At 37.4% G+C, this 22672-nt stretch overlaps 1 protein-coding gene and 1 non-coding gene across 2 annotated transcripts in view; one reads left to right on the forward strand and one right to left on the reverse strand.

Moving 5' to 3' along the window:
* LOC124169861 (semaphorin-1A) overlaps nucleotides 1-22672 on the forward strand; it is a 473520-nt gene that overhangs the window by 422302 nt on the left and 28546 nt on the right. The window contains exon 5 of the mRNA XM_046548662.1: nucleotides 20861-20923. Coding sequence (XP_046404618.1) covers nucleotides 20861-20923 — 63 coding nt within the window. The remainder of the gene's footprint in view (nucleotides 1-20860; nucleotides 20924-22672) is intronic.
* On the reverse strand, nucleotides 6921-6993 carry Trnar-ucu. The gene has a single exon. It is a non-coding gene; the product is annotated as a tRNA-Arg (tRNA).

A 22672-nucleotide genomic window follows, 5' to 3' on the forward strand; every position in this document is an offset into this window, starting at 1 on the left:
CCGAAGGTCAAAGCATTGATGCTGAAAAATGTCTACTTTTTAAAATTAAATTGGAAGTGCCGATTACATATCTGTCATATTTCCAGGAAATTTTTGTTTTAAAAATAAATGTTTTGTTACAAGAATTTCCATTCCTAGTTTTCGGTTATCCACACATTAAAAGAACATCATCTAATCGATAATCGATTGTCAATTGGATGATTTTCTTTTAATGCAAATCTTGCGTGAATATTATGCGTGTTTTTCACTTTTACTTGAATGCTTTTTATTGAAAAATACTTTTTGACTTAAAACGTTATCTTCTCTCATCTATATGGGAGTGTTTCCATGGCCCCTTGATTATTTCTTGAAATATTTTATTTCATTAAGACTTATTAAGTCTTGATAACTTATTAAGTCTTAATGAATTCAAAGAATGCCGTAAATACCGACAGGAGATATCTCAGAAAATTATTGTTGAATAAAAAAAATATTTTATTTAATATACTCTCGGATTTTCTTTCATGTATTTCATCTTCACACCTTCCATGTTTGTACTCTAAAATTATACTATCCGAAGGAAAGATTATTCTGCTCCTGTAGAAATATTGTATGCTTTATAATTGTTTGCTAAAAATAAGTTGTAAAAAGTGAAATATTTCCCTCCCATTGCGTAACCACACTGTGTACATTACACAGGATCGTTATTCATTTTCGAGTATTGATTTACTGATGTGCCTCTTGCTTTGCGAACCGTTTATCAGTGACCACTTAGCATTGAAGATTTCTCGGGTCATGCACCGGATAACGTTTTCCATATTAACTCAATTCAAGGATTCATGAATCCATATTAAAGATAGTCCAATGATTACTGAACATTGTCGAGAGATTTTTTTGCCTGAGTTGCTTGTCAAAACGTTGGAAGGAGAGTTGTATGGAGGACCTTACCCGGCGCAGAACCCGAGATAGCTTCGGCAGGCATTACGTGACGACATAGTGTAAGAAAGGCATTGCTCCAGGAAAACTTAATAAAATACCACCAGCGTTTATAATACGGGAGTCTTAGCTTTCTGTTTTTAATTTCCCTTGCTATCTTCCCGGGTTACATCTCTTTCTGGGGCTCGCTAACATTTCTAGCGGCAGGGGGAGGAGAGGGAATACGGGAATAGGGCGGAGCATGTCATCTCAAGAAAGTTTCATGCGCTGCGTGCAAATGTGACTTTTTCGTTACTCTGGGCGCTGAAATCCCGGAAGAGGTGTCATGTTTTAGGAGGCCCTTGCTCCGTAAATTTTTTTGTCAACTCATTCCTCCACCTTCTTTCATTGCGAACGCTGCTCGCGGGGTTTGCTAGATGGAAAAAAAATTTGAACGGGGAGAGGCGTCGTCAAGGGAACAAAGGTGGGTGTTTAGGAAAAGCTGGGAATTAAATTCTTTGCGCTAAATTAGCTTCACGTATTCGGGGCGTTTATAGATAAAATTAAACACGAACTAGACGCCATTTTTATCACTCTTCTGAGAATTAGCAGCAATTTGCCGCATATTTTTATATTAAAACAGCTTGTAGTTGTTGCTTCGCCATGTATATTTCTTTATTCGGAGCTTATTTTTTTACTATGCATGTAAATTCAATTTCGAGATATTATTTTCCATATTCCACTGCTAAAGTTGATTAAAAACATGAGATCAGTATGAAGCAATTGACTCCGACATAGAGTAAACGAGAAATTTCACGTCATTTCAAATGTAGTACTAAAAGATTCCCCGCCTATTTTTCCATTTATTATCCAGATCTCTCTCTAATATTTGCAATGCTACCTTCCATTGACATTATGACATTGTAATTACACGCTAAAGTGATTAAAAAGCGTGTAATTAATCGCTATTTGCATTAATATAATATATTTTTTCTGATACACTGACCGTAAGGGGACTCATCACTCATGCTCGACTTGTCTGATTTTCTGGCGTATTTTACATTTAAAACTCTGTCGCCCTCATATTTTTGGATTCAGACCCTTTTCAGATTTAAAGTTCACTTGAACTGTGGCAAAGATTCAGTCTAAAATGCTCCGAAAATATCAAGATGAAAAGTTTTAAACAAGCCTTAATCGTCAGAATGGGTCGAGCTGGAGTGGTGCTTCTATTTAAGATGGAAATTTTCCTTTGGTCTGAGTCACACGATCATTTTTACTGTCCCTTACTGGCGATAACTCCATCGATCGCTCCAATGATGACGGAAATATTACCGTTTCACGCAGTCATTTTCCGCGATGGTTACAGGGATGGGAATCCCATCCTGTTTTCTATCTCTCGGCACGTCTCTTTTTCCTCCGCTGAAAACATCGCTGTCGCCGTCTTTCCTCCAAGAAGAACGTACGTCCGCTAACTGCGATTGTAGCGCCTCGTTTGGCTTTTAATTGAGCGACAGTTTAAAATACGGAAAGTGACAGAATAAGCGATGGAAAGAGGAACGGTTGGAATGACCGATATGCGCAAATTCGAAAAATTCGAATTTCGCGAACGGAACAAAATACAAAGGAAGGCTGCGCGGTTCGTCAAAAACTGCTACGGTCGTACAGACAGCGTTACCCAGATGTTAAGCGAATCAGGCTTGAAGCCGCTGGAGACTCGGAGGCTGCGTGTTGGGCTTAGACTGCTTGAATGGTTATCTTTACGGGCGACACGGATAACATAATATTGGAGCCGCACTATATTTCCAGGTCCGAAAAAAGCGATAAATTAAGAGAGATGTTTTGCCAAACGGATAGATATGCGAATTCTTTTTTTCCCCGAACCATGAAGGACTTTCCAGTCGTAATTTCGTTAAAGCATTTCCTTTTGTTCAAATGGCTGGTCTCCTAACACCCCCTGCCACAGGCCTTTTAGGCGGCTTGCGGGGTAGTATGTAGATGTACACCGTGTGATTGAGAAAATGATGGAGCATGTGATGGGACTCTTTTGGTCCATGAAGTCCTATTGATGAAGCTGTCACTCTGTGTGTGAGATGGTTAAAAATAATCGTGTGATCCATGCTTTACATACCGCTTTGCGCACTGATCATAAACACTATTACTTCAATTATTTCTTCAATATATTTTCTTCAGTTTATTCCTTCAACAACGCCCGTACCGGGTGTGCTGGAATGTATGCGCTATGTACACTGATTATAAAAATTTTCCCTTCAATTATTTCTTCGAAAAAATTTTCTTCATTTTATTTCTTCAACAGCGCACGAAACCGGGTGTGCTAGAATTTATAATCTTGGCCGTTATGGGTCCCACCTCTTTTGCGGTATATATTGCTTCGCCTTCTTACATCCTTCTTCTGTGCTGTTTCTTTTTTTTCTCTCTCTCTCCATCCGCATCCCTTACTCGCGTTTTCTCTTCTCGGAAACCTTAAATTTACTGAAGTGGGTTTTATTCCGCCGTTGCTAAATTTCTGCGAAGCAATAAATCATTCACCCATTTCCTTTAAACTCCTCCCCCGCTTACACCCCCTCCACCCTCCACTACACGCCCACCTCCTCCGCTCGAATCTTCGCCCCCTCTTCAGGATCCCCTACCTACTTCATGTCTTCGCTTCCCCTTTTTCCCTCATCCCCCGCTCTCTCTCTCTCTCTCCTCGCCTTACCCTTGGCGTATTCCCACGTCCCGGTACCTACCTCGATCCAATTTCCCTTTCTTTTCCCCCGTCGCGCGGGGCGGAGCGGACAAAAGTGGATATGCACAGAGGTCAGGATTAACGTTGAACGTGCTCGTAGGAGTTTGGGAGGGACAGTGGTGACCGACCACGAATATGGAAAATACTAATAGTTGACGCATGATGATTTATTAATCGGACGTCGTGGTCACGCAACGCGCGAAATTACAGCGGTGAACATAAAAACGGAAATCTCAATTGATGTAGTCTATTATCATGTAGTACCTCAATCAAAAATGTAAAATAATTCTTGGTTTCGTACGTACAGGGTGAAGAAAAATTATCCCACGAAATTTTAATCCTAGATAGCTGATGCAAGAGGGAACCAAAATTACGGACGATGTTTAAGTCGAAAACGCATCATTTTTAAACAACGGTAACTTTGAGCCAAGCGCTCCGATTTTACATGAGTTTTCCCTGTTAACGGATATTATGGAAAATAACTTCGAATGGTTTGCGAGGGAGAGATCTGTAGTTTAAAAATTATGTGTTTTCGACCGAAACATCATTAGTAATTTTGGTTGCTACTGGCATCAGCTATCCACCGTTTAAATTTTGTGACATAATTTTTCCCCGCCTTGTATAAAATCTGAAGATTCCCGCGAAATGGCGAGGAATTCGTCCCTATCGAAATAATTGGGTGCAATTTTCCGCTAAATAATTTTTAATTCGACTGAGGATTTAGTGGAACAATATCGTATTCGTTGTTACATTGAAACCTGGGTCGGATTAAAATGTATTTAATTGAAAAGTGCCCGTGAAACGATTTCAATGATTAAAGTAAATAAAAGATCGTAGCACTTTTCCACGAGAGTTTTGAATTGATTCTATTTAATAAAAGCCAGTTCGAGGCCGGATTATGGAAAACATTTCCATAATTTGACCTTAGTAAGCCGGAAGAGAGGGGATTACCATCGTCAGAGTCTGTAGTGGCGTTCGGAGAAGAAAATTACCCGAAACTGGAAAATTATCGGAAAAATGATCTTGAGATCTGGGATTTTTTGAATTTATGCGAAATTTCTTGATTTTGCAGGTTCGTAATCATTTTTTTCTGCTCCATTACGCTGTTTTGTTGTCGTCAAGGTTACTAGATATGAAAGATAACACGGTGGGTCTATAAGGAGAGATAACAAGACGTCGATTCCGCGGTAATTTTATTTATAAAACACAAAGCTGTGTCCCTAGTTTTTCTTATTGTATAAATTAATCATATATTATTTATTTCATTCATCATCATCACTAATCAACAATCCTATGATTGGTTTGACGCAGCTCTCCTCTCAGTTGTCCTATCAGCTAATCTTTTCACACCTACGTATTTCTTTTTCTTCACCTCCTCCTTTACTTGTTCCATATATTTTGTTCGAGGTCTTCCTTTTCCGTTCTTGCCATCTACTCGTCCCTCGACGATTGTCTTCATCAGGCCATCATGTCTTAAGGTATGGACTATTGGGTTGTTCCGTCTTATTGTTGAGATTTTCATGAGGCTTCTCTTCTCTCCTACTGTTCGTAGTACTTCCTCATTACTAATACGCCCGATCTATTTGATCCTCATCATTCTTCTGTAACACAACATTTCGAAAGCCTCTACCCTAGAACCGCGTATGTCATTGTCCATGCCTCACTTTTGTAGAGAATTAATTTTAATGTTTACAGTAATGTATGCCTTCGTTAATTTTTTTGCAGACTATTCTTAAAATCCTGCCCTATTTCGGTTATCAATTGACATCGCACGAGGCCAGAAGCCATGCTCATGTCATTTTCCATGCCTCACTTCCGTAGGATATTCATTTTATTTTTTTAATTAATATATATTTTTTCGCTAAATTTCTGTTCTTCAACCCTTAGAGTGCCTGGGAGCGCCATCGCGTTCCTCCCATCTCTCGCTAAAAGTGCCAGGAGCGCGATGGCAACTATTTTTTCAATTATAAAAATTAACTCATATTACCAAAAATTCGTCAAATACTGCATTAAAAAGGTGAAACCACGTATAATAAATATTTCCTAGAGTTTTTGATTATATACCTTTATATGTTTTTTAGACCTCTTTTTTCCTAACCTACTGCAAAATCAGCAACAATGCCTCGGCACTTGTAGCTTAGTGACTAGGAAATGGGTTTGCACTCATAGGGTTAAATACAACCCAATTAAGTTTGCAGTTGACAACGCACTCGGCTAGAATGCGAGAAGTAGGAAGAAGCAAACCAAAAATCTGTTATGTGGAAATCCCAGGGCCAAAGTTAAGTCGGGATGATTCGTCTTGAATGAGGCTTCGGCCGTGTGTTCCGTTCCCTCCAACCAATGCCCCTCCTCATTCATACCCCTTCTCTCTCCCTCTCTCCCCAACCCCTCCCGTTCCCTCGTCCACATTCTGTCACCCTCTTTCCTCCCTCTTCAATTGTTATCCCTCCTCTCTCTCCATCTCTTTTCCCTCCATCCTCTCTTCGCCTTCTTTCCTTCCCTCCTCTGCCACATTGATCGCTCCGGCCCCCTCCTTCGCTTCAAATCGTCCTCCTCCACCCGAGCCTTTTTCTCATTTCCCTTCGTCCCCTGCCTCTCACATTACTCCCCTCCCCTCCTCACCTCCCAATCTTTCTTCCTCCGCGGCTATATACCACGGCTTCACCTACATCCCGGTCGCTCTCAGGATTTAACCGAGGGAACGACTCTACTCTTCTTCCTTGATCCGCGATTTGAGATTGAAAAACAGGGGCGAAAACCGCATCAAAAAATGACTGCAACAATGTGCGATTTCAACACGAATATTACGGAAGAAATTCCTCAAGATGGCCTCTAAATGTTTTGTCACACTCCGCGCATTTGGATGGGTTCACAAAAGTCGCCACTCGCGTCGATGACTGACAAATTAATCAGATTTTCACGGGGAAATAATGTATAATTATGGATGTCAACCGAAATTTATATTTATAATGATTTCATCTATCAATTCATTACTTTTTTCATGCTATTCCTCGCAATTACAAAAATTATACTGCCAAATTTGAAAACAGTGGATTGCATTGCACTCATACCGCGTCGCGGTTTTGAAAGCCGATTAAAATGCGACCGAAGTGACTACAGAAATTAGCCTTGTATGAGTTAATTTTTAATAAATTTTTTAATAGTATTGCATTAATAATAATAATAATGAATGACAGGACACTGCGCGATTTCAAATATCGGGACTGGAAAGAGGACACCTCCGTAGAATGGTGAAGACTATTGTGAAAAGAAAAAATTCCATCCCTGGTGGGATTCGAACCCACGACTTTTGGATTAGAAGTCCAACGCGCTATCCACTGCGCCACAGGGACTCTTGTTTGTGGGAAGGATATTCCTTGTAGTAATAATGTTAGTATAATATATACGTTAGTTCCTCGTTTTATTCGTCACCCTTACCCAAGGGGACTGCATAGAGGGCTGCAATTCCACCCATAGAAGGCTGATTTCTGTTGCAACTTCGGTTGCATTTTAATCGGTTTTCAAAACCGCGACGCGGTATGAGTCCAATGCAATCCAATGTTTTCAAATATTTGGCCGTATAATGTTTGTAATTGCTAGGAACGGCATTGAAAAAGTTATGAATTTGAATGATCATGCCATCATGCGTATAAATTTCGGATAATAACCCTAATTTCCCTACTTCTTTGTCTACCTCCCAACGTTTTAATGGCTGAGTCTGCCATCATCTTCAGGGGTATACTCTTAATGGTACTTTTTTACGGTTTAACGTTGGGAGAATTAACCCAATACCACACCCGGTGGGAATCCCGAGAAATTTTTCATCAATCTATTCCATTTACTATTGTTATTTATTAAGCATTCCGTCGTCATTATGCTTGGAAATAATTTCTTCGCTTACTTAGTGGCCGCCACTGTGGCCCGATTGGCCTGGGTAGTTTTTAATGAATGTGGTTGTAAAAATTAAAATCGCAAGTTATCGCCAAAAATATATCTCTAAACGTTGTTCTATATGATTTTTGTATTTTACACAGTGTAACTAACTCCGTGTAGCCTCATATAGATGAAAATAATACTTACCGTAAAACATAAAACAAAATGAAAAATCAGCGCAAATTTTTAAAAATAATGAAAGTATTAATTAACAAGAGCAATGGGACAACGTTATTACCATTCATCAAGTATGTAGATAAAAATATTTTGAAACCAACATTCTAAATGAAGAGTCGTTAATGAAGCTATATATATTTTGCTATTTTCCATGGGAAAAAATTCGGTCGCCAGCATCACTCTGGCATGCTCTACTTTCACCAGCTGTGGATATTATATTGGCTATTTTAATATTTCTACATGGTACCCTATCACAAAGGGCAAATTCTTATCAACTGATTTTGGTTGGTTTGCGCGAACTTCACTTTTCGACTCTTGGCCGGTTTTTTTTTTAATTTTGGCTCTCTGTGGCCGACGTCTCGATGCAGATCTAAGCCCGCGTCTCCTTTACTTTCCCTGAATTCTTAATCTTGCTTGCTTTCTCCGTGTGCAGCGTATGCCATCCTCGCTAATCAAACAGGTTGACAGTCCTCTTCTCCTCCGTAGCTCTTGTGCAAGCACGGCAGTTTTCCTGTTAACTCCTGGGTATCGTGCATTCTTAATGCTCAATTTCTCCAATAATTAATTAATTAATAATACGTCATACATCTCTTCCTTGCCGTAAATCCATTCAGTCAATAGGGTTGAATCCAAGGGCTCCATCTTTTCTCTCTCCAACATACATTCTCATCTTTGTTGCAGTTTCGTTTCCTATCCCGTTTTATTCGTGTGCCTCAAGGTCTCCTTCGTGGACTTATGATGTTACTTCGTAATTCTTTACTCCTTATAGTGCGCTCCTATTTCTTTATTGTTCATCGTTACAATTTGGAAATAGCGTGGAAAATCACGTTAGTGATTCATTACAGCAAAGAAAACTAAGAACAGTTGTTAACATATTATTGGGAATTAAATTTACAACGAAATCACCAATATTTCGCAAATTCCAAACGCTTCATAAAATAGCATTAACATATCCAGTAGCAGCTTAAAATAGGTATATAATTAAGACGGAATTAACAACATTTAGCAAATTCCAAGCACTTAATTATTATTAATTACTTAAGTAGTTCATCCAACTCCTTCATGGCTGTATCTACGAAACGATTGGTCTTAGTATTCGTTTTTTTTTAATATGGTTTAATGAATGTAATATATAAACTTAGTTATCATTTTACTTGGGTGTATAATTTTATATCTGTTGCCATTGATTCTTGTGCAGAATCTAGAACTGCATTGTTATTGTTCAGCAAATTGTCGTCAGTTTAAAGGACATTATGAAGCCACTAGGTAATACTGTGAAAAAATGGAAAACTTAAATTTTAGTCCCAAAGTGTCAAACTTTTTCACAAGATTTTCCGAAAAACTTGTTGAAAGTTATTATTTTTTCGAAACTGAAATTCCACGGCTTCGTCATTTTCGAGTCCGCTGTGGATGAGACTCGGGATAAGAATGAGGATATTCGTTGTGATTTTCTCAAGACAAGGAAACACTTTCCTTAAGTCGTTTCTCGGAAACGGCGCTCAGATAACATTGATACTCCCACATTCTCCAAGGCGACTGTTGAAATGTCCCCGCCTCAACTCCGTCAGTACACATTGGCATCAATCTTGCTATTATTGTTTGCATTGTCAATCTTGTTTGCCCTTTTGTGTGCGCACGTGTCTAAAGTCGACTTTGAGTTTTGCGCCGAAATTCATTCCCCGAAGTCTTTAAATATATTCTTTTTCAGTCCCAAAGTAATGTCGAAATGAATTTATACTGTGAACAACGCTAGTTGCTCTTTCCCTTGTGGTTTGGAACCCTCGATTAAGTGTAATTCTTGTTGTATTAAGTCTGGCAAAAATTAGGCTTTGGATTTGCAATCCTTGGATTCCTCGGAGTTGCAAGCGACAAGTTCCGTGCCTTTTCGAGGTGCAGGTATCAGGAAAACTTGTGGAATGTCGCAACCTCTGCTGTGGGTAGCAAAAAACTGTTTTTGATTATTTGCTACTCCTCTTTAACGCGAAGATAAGAAAGAATTTTTTATTTCATAAGTTCGACTTCCGGAAGTCATGAAAATATTTTTGAAATAGCGAAATGAAATTAATTTCTTGCATAAATTATCCTTTAATTAGGCTTTAATGGAGGGGTTACTTGGATAAAATATTCGCTTCGTGAATATTCCAATTTTGATAACTACGCACGCAGCTTTCCTGGAATTTTGAAATTCCTTTAGAAATGCCTGTCGGAGGAATTGATGTCAATTTACTGCTCATAATGAAAATGCTTAAGTGAGGAATCTCACAGATAATTATAATGAAAGTATTTCGTACATTAAATCACAGCGGAAAGCCCTGAAAATATTTCAATGACATTTATTTTCTTCATGAACCCCTCATGTATTAAAGTCCGCCAAATGATTCAGCTGCATGCTTGTATAAAATTTTATCCCTGGTGCATTTTGAAAGAGATTAATTGAGTTGGCTGGGATTGCATATTCTTTCAAAATTAGAAAAGATGACGTTATGAGATTAATCAGTTGCCATTCATCTGTTCTAAATTGGAATTGTATTAATTGTTGGTATTTTTTGGCATCTACATCTTACTAAAAGCATTCGGTGCTTCACCTGCATTAACGAACATCTAAATTTTTGCTTAAGTGTAGCAACTCATTACTGGCTATTCAAGCAAAACTCTCCTTCTTGTGACTCATAACTCTTCAGTGTTAGGTGTTGACTCTCATGTATCTGATAGATGTTGCCCTACTCGATGCAATGAATTTGCTTTCAGTGCCTTATCTTCGATTGCTTTACTCCTCCCCGAGTGAATACCGCGGAATTAAGTTTTAACTACTGCTAAAATCTATGCATTTAAAATAAGAGAAAATCAGTTTCATTACTTCAAATTTTATGGATATAGTTTTCAAATATCTTGAATAATTGTGTCTAGTACTTTTTTATATTCAAGACACGGATAAAAAGTTTATAAAAGCATCGCCGCAACGTTAATTAGATATTTTTTCACCCTTAACTATTTTAATCGACAATATTAAGGGTTATTTGTAATTTTAGGTTCAGCAGTATTTTTTATCGTATTCAGTCACGTGAGATCATATTTTTCTTGAACATTTATTTTAAGTAGAATTTATGAGCCCCATTTGATACCCTTTTTGGGTTTGCTATCACCTTATAACGAAATAGCAGCGGCTGTTGCTAGGGTAAATCCATTTTATACTTTGCAGAAAAATAAATATTTTTACTTGCAATGATTGTGTTCCTTACGTAAAACGCAACGCCTGAAAAGTAGCTAAAATAAAATCCAAGGTCTAAAAGAAGCATGGAGACCCGATGATAGAGATTCTAATTAATCAGTATCATATTGTATCTTAAGAGTTATTCCTCTCTGCGTTTTCATTTACGCTGCAATTTGATTGCACAACCCGCGTAAGGAGATCGCATGATTTAGATGCAGATGTATAGGGTGAGCATGCGTTCTATGTAGAATCAGAGGAAGTAATTAAAGGCTGCAATGCGTTCTTTACGCTTTGTCGGATTGAAATATTAAAGTTTCATTCGGCTCTAGTCGCGAAGTGCCCTACTATTCGACGGCCGACAATGCCGTTAAGTGATGCATGACTTCAGACGACAAAGTTTTCGAGGATGGGTATGATATTTCATAGGAATGAAACGTCCCTCAATGTCGTAAATTCCTGAAACTCTTCCACTACTTGGGTGGCTATAATAAGAGCATTATTTGGAATCCTGAAATGCGTTTCTTTTTTGGCAATATATTTTGCTCTATTCTAAAGCGAGAATTGAATCATTGCTTTCCTGACTTGGAGAGAGCAAATAAAACGTAGGAAGGTGAATTATCAATGTTTTATTCATCAGTTTTTTCAATCTAGCGTAGTGATTCTAAAACCTGGATATTTATGACGCGGGGTTAGTACTCGAAAAATATGAAAATCTGGGTATTAATGACTGGGTAGTCATAATCAAAATCCGTGATGGACTTACTACATTAAGTCCGTGATGAAAGGGAAAGAAATTTGAGTTGTGTGGGTGGAAATGTATTTCATGCCTAAGTGATTACCTATTTGCTGTTTTTTCAAAAATGTGAGAAAAAATCCTTTCACCTGGAATTAAAAAGTACGTAATAGTTTAAATATGGGTATAAATAATATAAAGTAGCCAGCGGACAGGGTTATTTACAAATAATGGAATGAAAAAAACTTTGTAAATTTCACATGAATTTTATTGGCACGACCAGTTTCATCGCTGCGCGACATCATCAGGTCGCGCAGCGATGAAACTGGTCGTGCCAATAAAATTCATGTGAAATTTACAAAGTTTTTTTCATTCCATTATGAGGAAATTTCACGAAGTTACGCCGCAAACCATTCAATTTATTTACAAATGTTATCTTGGCTATTTATTATTTTATTATTTATTTAGTTATTATATAAATATTAAAGAAGTCGTCATTTTTTGTTGTTCATTTAGCTGTGTTGCCGTAAAGTATTCTTTTATGGTTTGGAGAAATCGTTCTAAAATAAAAATTTTCGGCATCAATGTAACAAGCATATTCTTGGATCTTAATTCTAAGCAATGATTCTTTCTCTTTTGTTTCCCGGTAACAGTTGTGTGATGGTATTTTATGTTATTTTTAAATTGTAATAGCTGAGAATTTATTTCATCACTTCATTGCTCAGTCGCTTCTCTTGCATAATTAAGGCCGTGTGTCAGCTCTGCTTATTTATTTATTAAGCCGCGTCGCTCTTTCAAGGAATTTATGTCACAGCATGGTTTTTCTTGGAAAATATTCCTTTACATTATTCTAAATGTTCCGATTCTTTGCGAAACCTTCATTAAGGCCTTGAATGGTGAGGAATTTACGGCAAACTGCCTTACTTAGTTGATTTCTGTCGTTTAGCCTCGGAATGTTCAGCCGAAGAAGTTGACAGTACAATCAGAAATATGTCGCCCCGATTTTAGTTCTAATTAGCATCATGGATTTGCATTTTGATACAATCTGCACAAAAGAGAGAAATTTATTAGCCTGATTTTCATCCCTGCTCTCAGAATCAGCGTTATATTGACTATATTAGTCAATATTTATATCGTTAGCAAAGCGGAAAAGCAAAGGCATTTGTAAATTTGAAGTTTGTTTGTAAAAAAAAAGTTAGGGATGCCTTGTAATTTCCTGATAAAATAGGATTTTTGTCAAGTAAAATATGAAGTTTTTCGAACATTATATTATATTAATCACTAAAAAGTTGGGATATTTATTTGTGTTTTATGCATTTTTATGATTTGGTCTAACTTTATTAAAATATATTTTCATGTAATTGGCTGGAGTCATTAGATATATGATGCCATGCAAATTTCATTGGCCTTTTCCCTCAAATTGAACACACGGTGAATGAAAATAGTATCCCCGTGAAACTTGACGATAATGCAACATCCAAGAGTAATCGCGTCATAAACGTAGTGCATACGTGCATTTCGCCAGCACTTTCAGGTTTCGCATGCAGCTGTGTTATTATGATCAATGCTTAAGCCTGAATCACACGATCAGTTTTTTCGTCGCGAAAAGTGATCGAGCGATCGCTTTTCGGGACCGGAAAAGTTATCGCTCGAGTGATCACTTTTCTGAATCACACGATCCGTCCCGCCGTCGCTTTTCGCAACACTTCCGATATCACAGCTCGTTGTCATAGGACCCGCATCACGAAAACATATAGCGTTTTAGTTTATCTATGTCGTTTCTACGATTGTCAAACGTTGCGCTGCAATCGCTCCGTACGGGCATACGTTTTGATTGGCTGATATGGTGTAATAGTGACGGTTTTAGCGACGGAAAAAGCGATCGGACGTGTGATGAAAAAAGTGATGGGAATCCTCATCATTGGAGTGATCGTGGAAAACACTTGCGCGCGACGATCATTTGCGAGTGATCACTCCAATGATCGCTAAAGTGATCACTCGAAAATAACTTTAAAAAATTATCGTGGGATTCAGGCTTTACGTGGATGCTGGGAGTGCAAATAAAGTAAATGTTTCGTAAATATGGAGTTGCAAATGCTTAGGAAACGGAGAGAAGAAGGTGTAGACTAAGTGGATGTAGGGATGAAACTGCTAGAGAAATAAGTTGATGAAGGGTTTGGGTAGAGTGAGTTCTGAGCGTGGAAGGAATGCCCCGAACAATATTGGTGGGCACTGTGGTAGTTAAGCGCCAGTGAGGTAATAGGGATTATGTTTAGGATGAATTTTTATTGCTGGAAAAACGGTGGAATCGAGAATTATGCTTGAATTTTCAGTCCCTGGAATTATGCATGAATTGTTCATGAATTTTTGCTCAAAATATTTTATTTCAAGTTCATATCTAATAAACTTCAGCCAGTTCTGCACCCATTTTCTTGACATTATGTCGACTGTCTTGAGGTGCCAACTGAGACATTCATCAATTAAGCTTACAGTTTCTATTTCTAAGGGAAAATATTTAAAATGGTAAAGTAAAATAATACATCGATATAATATTATTGAAATGGTATTATTATGAAAGGTGTTTTAAAATTCATGTCTATCGCAGTAATCACGCATGGTTAACCTGAAATTTTCCTGGAAAACGTGAAATTATGAATGAATTTCTCTGCTTTGATTGGCCGGACACCCTGGAAAAGCCTGATGCTGAATTGACGAGGGTAATTCAATTATGGGATGGTAGACCTTGGTTATTATAATGCTGGTACAAATGTTAAATTGAAATGTGGTCATCGTGTTGGTAAAGCTAAATTCGCCCATTTTCCTTTGAAGATGGTGATGAAGTGAAGAGTTGTAAATTAAAACATAGAGGTCCAGAGAAAATAAGTCAATTTAAAAATTGGGGGCAATGAGGTCAAATTTCATTGACATGAATACTTTATTGGGGAGGAAATGTTCGCGATAACACGGACGTATAGTCGCCCTAGAATAGCTATCAGGGGCGAAGGTAGTACTAACTAAGTGCATTTAAATGCCGATTAAAATTCCTTTATTTTTATGAATGTTGTAAAACGAAGCGTATCCTTTTAATTTGGCTGCTGTCTTAACTTTTTACTCGACTCACCAACTTTTCCTCCGCGGGGAATTATTATTATTATATTTTTAAGTTCTCTCAGGGAAGCTACTGCCAAGAGATCTTCAAGACTTCTTATTTTATTCTTCAGAAAGAAATTTCCTTCAAGTTCCCGGGCATAAAGTTTTAGTTTTCATTCTTTTTTTTCCGATATAAAGAAACGGAAGTAGCATCTGAATTGAAAAGGCAAGTGGAAAGTGAAAAGGGCACCTTGCGAAGATATTAAAGGCTCGACTTTTTTTTGTGATCCACCATAATCAGGAAACTCCCGCCCGACCCAATGCATTGATACATTTAAAACTTTGGCACTAAATCGAAAAAGTTATATAAAGTTTTCGATTTTTAAAAACTCGAATGCTGCAATGGGACGTGTTCGGATCTTTTTTTTCGCGAGAGGGGCAAAGGACGAGTAGTTGGTGTTCAAGTAGGGAAATGGGCTGGCTGGAAGCTACATTTAAGTTCCCTGCGAGAGTTTATTTTGAATTAGAATGGCTTACCGAACAATGGCAAAACTCACTTACTGCTACAACTCGGAAGGTTGGTTTGATTATAATGGCGAGAGCTCACCCTAGTCTAAGCCACAGCCATGTGAATAACTCATTTAGGATAGAGAGTCAGTTCCTTTCCTGGGGACTAGGAAGATTTTCATTTAGGAGGGTGTCCGATAGCTTCCCTCGGGATTTGATCCCGGGCCCTTTCGGTCAAAAGCCAAGCGCTCTACCCATTAGGCTACCATGATCCGTAGAGTGTGAAGCTGCTGATTGAAGAGTCCCGGTTCAAACCCCAGGTGAGGTCTACGGACGCCACTTAACAAAAATTACTCGCCGTGTGGAGCATATTGAGTACACTTAGGTAGACGGAAACTTTTTGAGTTGCTTTTTCATTTTATTTATTATTAATCCATTTCCATCCAGAAAACTTTCTGCTAATTCTTTCTGAAGACATTGAGCCGCGTTGTTCATTATCGTCAGGGAAATCATATTTTTAGACGAAAGAAAGTTGAAATAATATATAAAATGCCAATTCATGTTTACTAATATAATACTTGCATCTAATTTTACAAATGGCATGCGTCCATATTGAATTTCCGTTTCGCACCCGTCTCGTTCCGTCAATAGGCTTATTTGGACCGGCTTCCAAAATAAGCTAATGTAGGGTTCCCACGCAACCGTGAAAACCTTAAAACAGTAAATAATCCGTGAATTTCGTCTACCGTTAAAAAAAAACTGGAAACAGCCGTGAATTTCGTTATTAAACCTTTAAAAAAATATCTCAAACTTGATTGTAGAACTGCGATTGACGGATGAAAAGAAAAATGGATGTTTCGATCACGTTTCAAGGCCGAGGCACGCGCAGATACTGTCCACGCATTTATCCGCACACGCGTATTCGTAGGAAGAAGACCAGTAACCGGTAAAGTGTTTAATAACCCTGGCGAAAAATCAGTCACTTCTTCACTTCCCTGCCATCCTGCTCGCTCCATTTTCCCACTCACAACCTTTAGCCGGACCTGAATTTTGCTATCGATATGTGGCATTAGGAGAGATAGCACTTTCATTGCTGCGTTTCACATTCACGGTGTCTGTCACGTTTGTTAAATTTGTAGTTAACATGATCAATATTTCTGCCTAAAATGGTTTATCCACAAACCGTGAATTTGAAGACATATAGACCGTGAAAACATGGAAAAAAACGCGAATTTTTGTAATTTAGTTGGAGTGGGAATCCTGGCTATTGAGTGGATCAATTTATTGCAAGCTTAAACGACATATTTGTGGCAGGTCGACAGCAAATAGGAGTGCGGGTTTTCTTCAAGAGTCTCATGTGCTTATAATAGTATGATCTGGTCATATGGCTACTGTGGTCGGAAATGGGTTAATGATTGTAGTAGGCCATAATACTACAAAGCCTTAAAACCCCTTGTGTTGTACCTTTTGAAACACCCTTTGTATAAATTGGTGCTAGTGTAGAGTTTCGGCCTTGTGTATCAATTGTTAGGTTTCGGGTAGCGACTTCCATTTCACATGAGTTTTATCAAAACGCACATTAATTATGTCACATAAACGTTGTATAAATTACTTAGAATATCTGATAGTTAGCGCGATAAGACAAATATTATTTGTGGAGGTAGGGGAGTCAAATGTTAATTGCATTTTAATGTTAATTTCAATAGGAAGCTCGATTTTTTCCTGGATCGGTGACTAATTTAATTTATTAAAAAGGAAAACTCTGTGCTTTCACATGAATATTATTCTCAGTATGTGAAAGCACAAAGAATTTTCCTTTTTAATTTTAATAATGAATCGCTTTCACAAAGTTGCGCCTCAAACAAAAAAATTTCATTTAATTTAATGAATGAATTAGTTATCTCTTTAATTTTTCATTTTCGCATAATAGACAATGAACAGTACTTGACGAATTCTCTCGTAATAGTTAATACTCGTAAATTATCTGGGACCTGGCCTTTGATGCTTCATCATAATTAATTATATCATCATTTACATCATTTAAGCTTCGGTCAAAATTGAACCATGCAGTTGTGAAAAACAAATGCTCAGTGTTATTGATTTTATTTTTCATTTCAACTAAACCCTCCTCTTTTGTTACACATGTTACCAAGCGCTGAATTTTTATTTGGGAAGGTACCTCATTGTTGGCGGCAGTCAGTGGCGTAAATGGTGTGATTTTTAACGCTCCTTGTAAATGAGGTCTTTTTTTATGTTTGAATTCGGAAAAATCTGATAAAGAGAGGGAAGGAAACATCTCGTTAGGAAATTCTGAGGGTGGGCTCAGACGCATCATCCCATTTCGCGTACAGTGAGCCGAAGTCTTGAGTTGATACATTCATGGCGGAAAGAGGGTCGAGATATTTCTGAGCAACGGAGTCAAAGCATCAAGATTGAAGAGACCAGAAGTCATTGAAATTCAAGCCTGACCGATTTTTTCACGTCTCAAATATTTACCAACCTTAATAAGGTCGCCAATTTATCGAGAGACCCTGTCGAGATTCATTGATAAAGTCAGCACTTTTCGATATTTGATTTCATTGTACATCTCCCATTTTTCGTATCGGATAGCTGTAATGATGGTAATTTCCTGAAATGGACTGGAATTTCTTATAAATTGAATTAAATTGTTCAGTTATGAAGCTCTTATTTTTTATATTTGTAGTTCTAAATAACTCACTTCGTAATCATCCAAAAAACTATTTCGACCCTGGGTTTCTACCACCTGATGGTCATTATTAAGGTAGCTTAATTACTATCGAGTAATTACCACTATTCGGATTAATAAAGTTTTGTGGTACATTAAAAAGTGTGCTATTTTGCACTAAAGAATTTATGTTAAAATATTTCCTGGAGTTTAGGTCAACGTATATTATGCAAACAAGTTATAGCCAACGTTTCGATTTATTTAAAACCATCATCAGGGCTTAACTTTGTACATATTTATTGTTATTATGTTGTTTTTTGTTCCACCAAGTGAAGCCTGAACTCTTGGTATATATTGTATAATTGCGTTCTGTTGGTGTTAAAATCGTAAAATCTAATGATACTTTATGTTGCATTAATTTTTTATGAATCTAAGAATAGTTTTTGAAAAAATCTAGGGTATACAAACGATTGTTGAGCTTAGCAACAGGGTAAGCTAGAAGTCATATGGGTAGTGATGTAGACCATGTTGCTTATCGTTTGACTTGAATATTCACTAAGGACTTCCCTTGCTCGAGAAATGGGGTTATTAAATTCTATTAGCCTTTGACAGCGGTAAATAAAATTACCTTGTGCGCATCTTGGGTTCTTACTTTAATCTTGTGAGTGTAATCTTTATGCCATTGCAGAAATCTGGGTCATGGAGAAAATTTCGGAATATTCGTAGCCTTTCAAAAGATCGATTTATACCGTCGTAAATACTTCAAAGAAAGATCCTGAGTCAGTCGGTCATTTATGCTGGAGAAAATGGGTAATACGGTGCATCATAAGCTTAATGGGTCATAGATCAAGAAAATAAACGGTGACTCTCAGAATTGGTGCTGGAAGAGAAAAAAAAACATTCCTGAAATAACCCTGATCAGTTATTACTTTCATATAACATTCGTGACCGACAGCAGTTGGGAAAAGTCTTCAAAGTCGCATGGCGTGTCTTTGCCCTTGCGTAAAAATATTGGATGGCCTTCCTTAAAGCTCCAAACGTAATATTTTACTTCTTCTTTAATGTTGAAAATTTGTTTCGAGAATGGGAGAGTGATCAAATTAGACTGTACCTTACAGACACACGAAAGCACGCATTATTTCATGCATCCGTGATAATGCTATTGCATCTCCCCAGCTAATGACACCAATTTTTATCTTTTTGGAGGACTATTTCTCTATTCTCGAATTTTGGACTAATGGACATATCCCAATTGAGTTCTCCTCATGGTTACCATAAAGTATTTACTCATTGTCGGTATGCACCTCAGATATAATTCTCCCGTAAATACTCCATTCCTGTCAATCCATCCTTATTTGTGTGTCCAGGTCTTTGAGGAGTGCTGCCATTAAACGAAGTAAACTTCATTTGCCTATAATTAATGATAATGTGATAAAGATGTGCTCCTTATTTTAGCTGAGGACGAAAGTATACACCTCTCCAGATATTATTTTGGCAAACATTGCTCGTGTAATCCCAAGTGTCGCACGAGCGAGTTAATGTATGGAACAGAGGAAGTGTTTTGTGTCCTTTTATATTTGCTTTCATTTGGAGTGATGATCATTGTTTTCATCCTTAAAATTTACGCTAGGTTTGTAAATAATACAGCAACGATCTCATTTTCCCTTCATCAGTATGAAAGCAGACTGATTTTTAGTGGGAATGGTGCTTTTTGTGTTTTCTTCCAAAGCGGAACACGTTTCCCTTTCTCTTTTCTCCATCGTTATTCTTATTCGAGACAAGGCGTGATTCTCGTTGATCAGTTGACAGTCTTTAGAGTGCCCGCACATCAGTTCCTCTGTTCTCGGTTCACAGTTTTCCTTCTGAACGTTAAAAACGAACGAATAAAAACGCTAACAGTAGAAAAACGTGAATTTTTCGATCGGATCCGCTTTTCTGCTGAATTTCTCTACACCTGACCTCAAATGCTGGAACAATGTGTAATATAATTTTCACCTGTACCTGATATTACTTCTGACCGAAGGCTTAAAATCGCATAAATAAATGTCCTAAAATTCAATATATTTTATGAAAAAACTCACTTTCTGTTAGTTTTAGACAAGCGAGGTAATTTAATGATATGAAAATTGGTTTATTGTGTCATAAAAATGACAAGGGGAACTCATTTTGTTTTGGAGAATCACGTTGTTATTGCGTAAAGAACCTTAGCAAATAAAATGCAGCGAATTTTTTTAAATTTATGTTTTTTGTGCTTTGTAATGTAACTTGATTTTATTTAAACTTGTCACCTAACTGCGCTATACGACTTTTCATTTCCTACTAATATTTTGTTAAATTGTGTGCCTAGTTGTGTATCATAGTGTATCAGGCTTTGGTCTATGAATGTTAAATATTCATATTTATTCCGATATTTTACATGTTCGTTTGTTTTTAAATTCATACTTATCTGCTCTTCATCAATTTTAAACATCTCGGCAAAATGAATATTGTGTTTGTATATATTAAAACAGCCTGGAAAATTCCAGAAATTGCTTAGAGTTTTCTGCTGCTACGTCTGCCATATGACTTGATTTGTGGTAAACTCAATATTTAACTTCACTATTATTTTCGATGAATATTATATATTCCGTAAAAATAATAGAAAATAAATATATAATATAAATATTCCGTATAAAATTTTACATAAAATATATAATTGCGTCGTACGGTCTAGAGTATTCCTTCTACAGTTTATTTCGGACCTGTCTGGTGTTTCCATGGAATCTGGGTATTATATAAGAGTAGCCTCACCGCACACGGCCGTTTGTGTTATATTAAAGGGTCGTTTCGTGTATTCCAAATGCCGGCACTAACGAATCTCTTTTTTCTCTCTCTCCTTTGCAGAGGCTGACGTGGTACTCCACGGACGAGGACATGCAGATGTGTGTTGTGAAGGGCAAGGATGAGGTGGGTGATGAGCTCCCCTTTCTTCAACCCATCCCCCCCCCTACCCCCCGCACCCCTCCAAATCCTCGCACGTTAATTTCACCCGGCCCTGGAGCCCCTTATTAAGCCCCTTTTGACACGGCAATTAATTTGCTAATGGAATTAGTATTCAAGTCAGAGTGGAAAAGTGGAAAGTGAATCTGTATGATGAAAACAGAATGTCAGTTCGAATGACCTCCCCCACCAATTATGGCGAGCCTTTTCTCGTTCGGCCTTCTATCTTTGATGAGAATAGCCTGTGTAATAGTCGAAACCATCTTTTCTTTTTGGTTAAGGGCGTGTTTCATCACTGGGAAAACTTTTGAAGATTTTTTCATTCTGGAGCCAGTAGTCAGAGCAACCTTGTTCGCATCTTATACGAAAATAATTTCTTGGAGTGGTTCTTTTATGTAGTGATCTGGTCTCTAGCCAGATTTTATTTCTAAGAATTCGCTAAACAGTATGTGCTGCTACCAAGGGGTCCCAAGTGTAACTATGACTTGCACAATTGTATTTTTAGGTAGATGGACTATTTTGGAGTCGGTTGCCATGGATATCTCTAAATCAACAAAATTTGACTTTCATAACGCATTTCTCAGCCCTCTATTTATTGATAACAGTAGAAAAATTACCTTTATTCTTTTAAATGCCACCTTTGGCATGCGCTGTGGCATTAATTATTGATGCGTACTCATCAATAATTAATGCCACGGCGCCTAGCCATAATACTCGTCCGTACATGGCTTACATTGTTTCAGCCCCTATGAAATTTGAAAAATATAAGCGTAACATTGGTACATTGGTGGAGATGTGAATTGTTCCGGACTAAATATCCTCGCAAAAAATATTCAAGTACAGTGAGCAAGAATTAACTCAGAAAAGTTTCAAAAATCCTTTTATACACGGATTTTAGAAGTTTTTATTTATAGAAAAAATATTGTGTATTTCTTTTAAGTTATTTATATTTCTTGTTGTTAAATCTTGGTTTTACAATGTGCGGAAACGGATGTGGCCTGAAGGGGAAATACACATGATGAATTCACTGACTTAGGAAACGAGTAGTGAAACACAAAGGGACCTTTTTTTCCTTCTCATGCTGTTGCTTTGATCAACAAATGTTACTTGGCCGAAAGGGATCGTTCCATAGTCATTGAAGCAGGAAAATCTGTTGTCTTTTGTGGATGACCATTTTACTTTCTAATATTATTCTTTTTCGGTAGTGCTCAGCTATCTCAGTGGGATACGTTCTTCTTTCCATCTCTCTAATAATGTGGGTGTAAATATATTGGGTTAAGTAGTGTTTGTAATATCCAGATTTCAATGTGGTAGCCTCCTCATATTTTTTATACTCGTATCATAATTTAGTGACAAAAGTAAACCTTCCATGCCTTTGATGGGATGTGTGTATTTGCGACTATAATTGAATGTGTCATCAGAAGTATTTTAAATAAATTGCGAACAAATGTTGTGATTATTACCTTGAAACTGATATAAAAGAAAAATATGAAAATTATAAAGAAAATGGATAGTTCTTAAGCTTTGTTAAATTTTTTGGTTTAATTAGTGTTTGTAATATCCAGATTTCAATGTGCTAGCCTTCTCATAATTTTTATCCTCGTATCATAATTTAGTGATAGTAGTAAACCTTCCATGCTTTTGATGGGACGTGTATATTTGTGACTATAATTATTTAATCTGGTAGCAAACGTAAAATCGTTGTTCCCGTCGATC

Source organism: Ischnura elegans, chromosome 12 (genome assembly GCF_921293095.1).
Source record: "Ischnura elegans chromosome 12, ioIscEleg1.1, whole genome shotgun sequence".
In the NCBI taxonomy this organism is placed as follows: domain Eukaryota; kingdom Metazoa; phylum Arthropoda; class Insecta; order Odonata; family Coenagrionidae; genus Ischnura; species Ischnura elegans.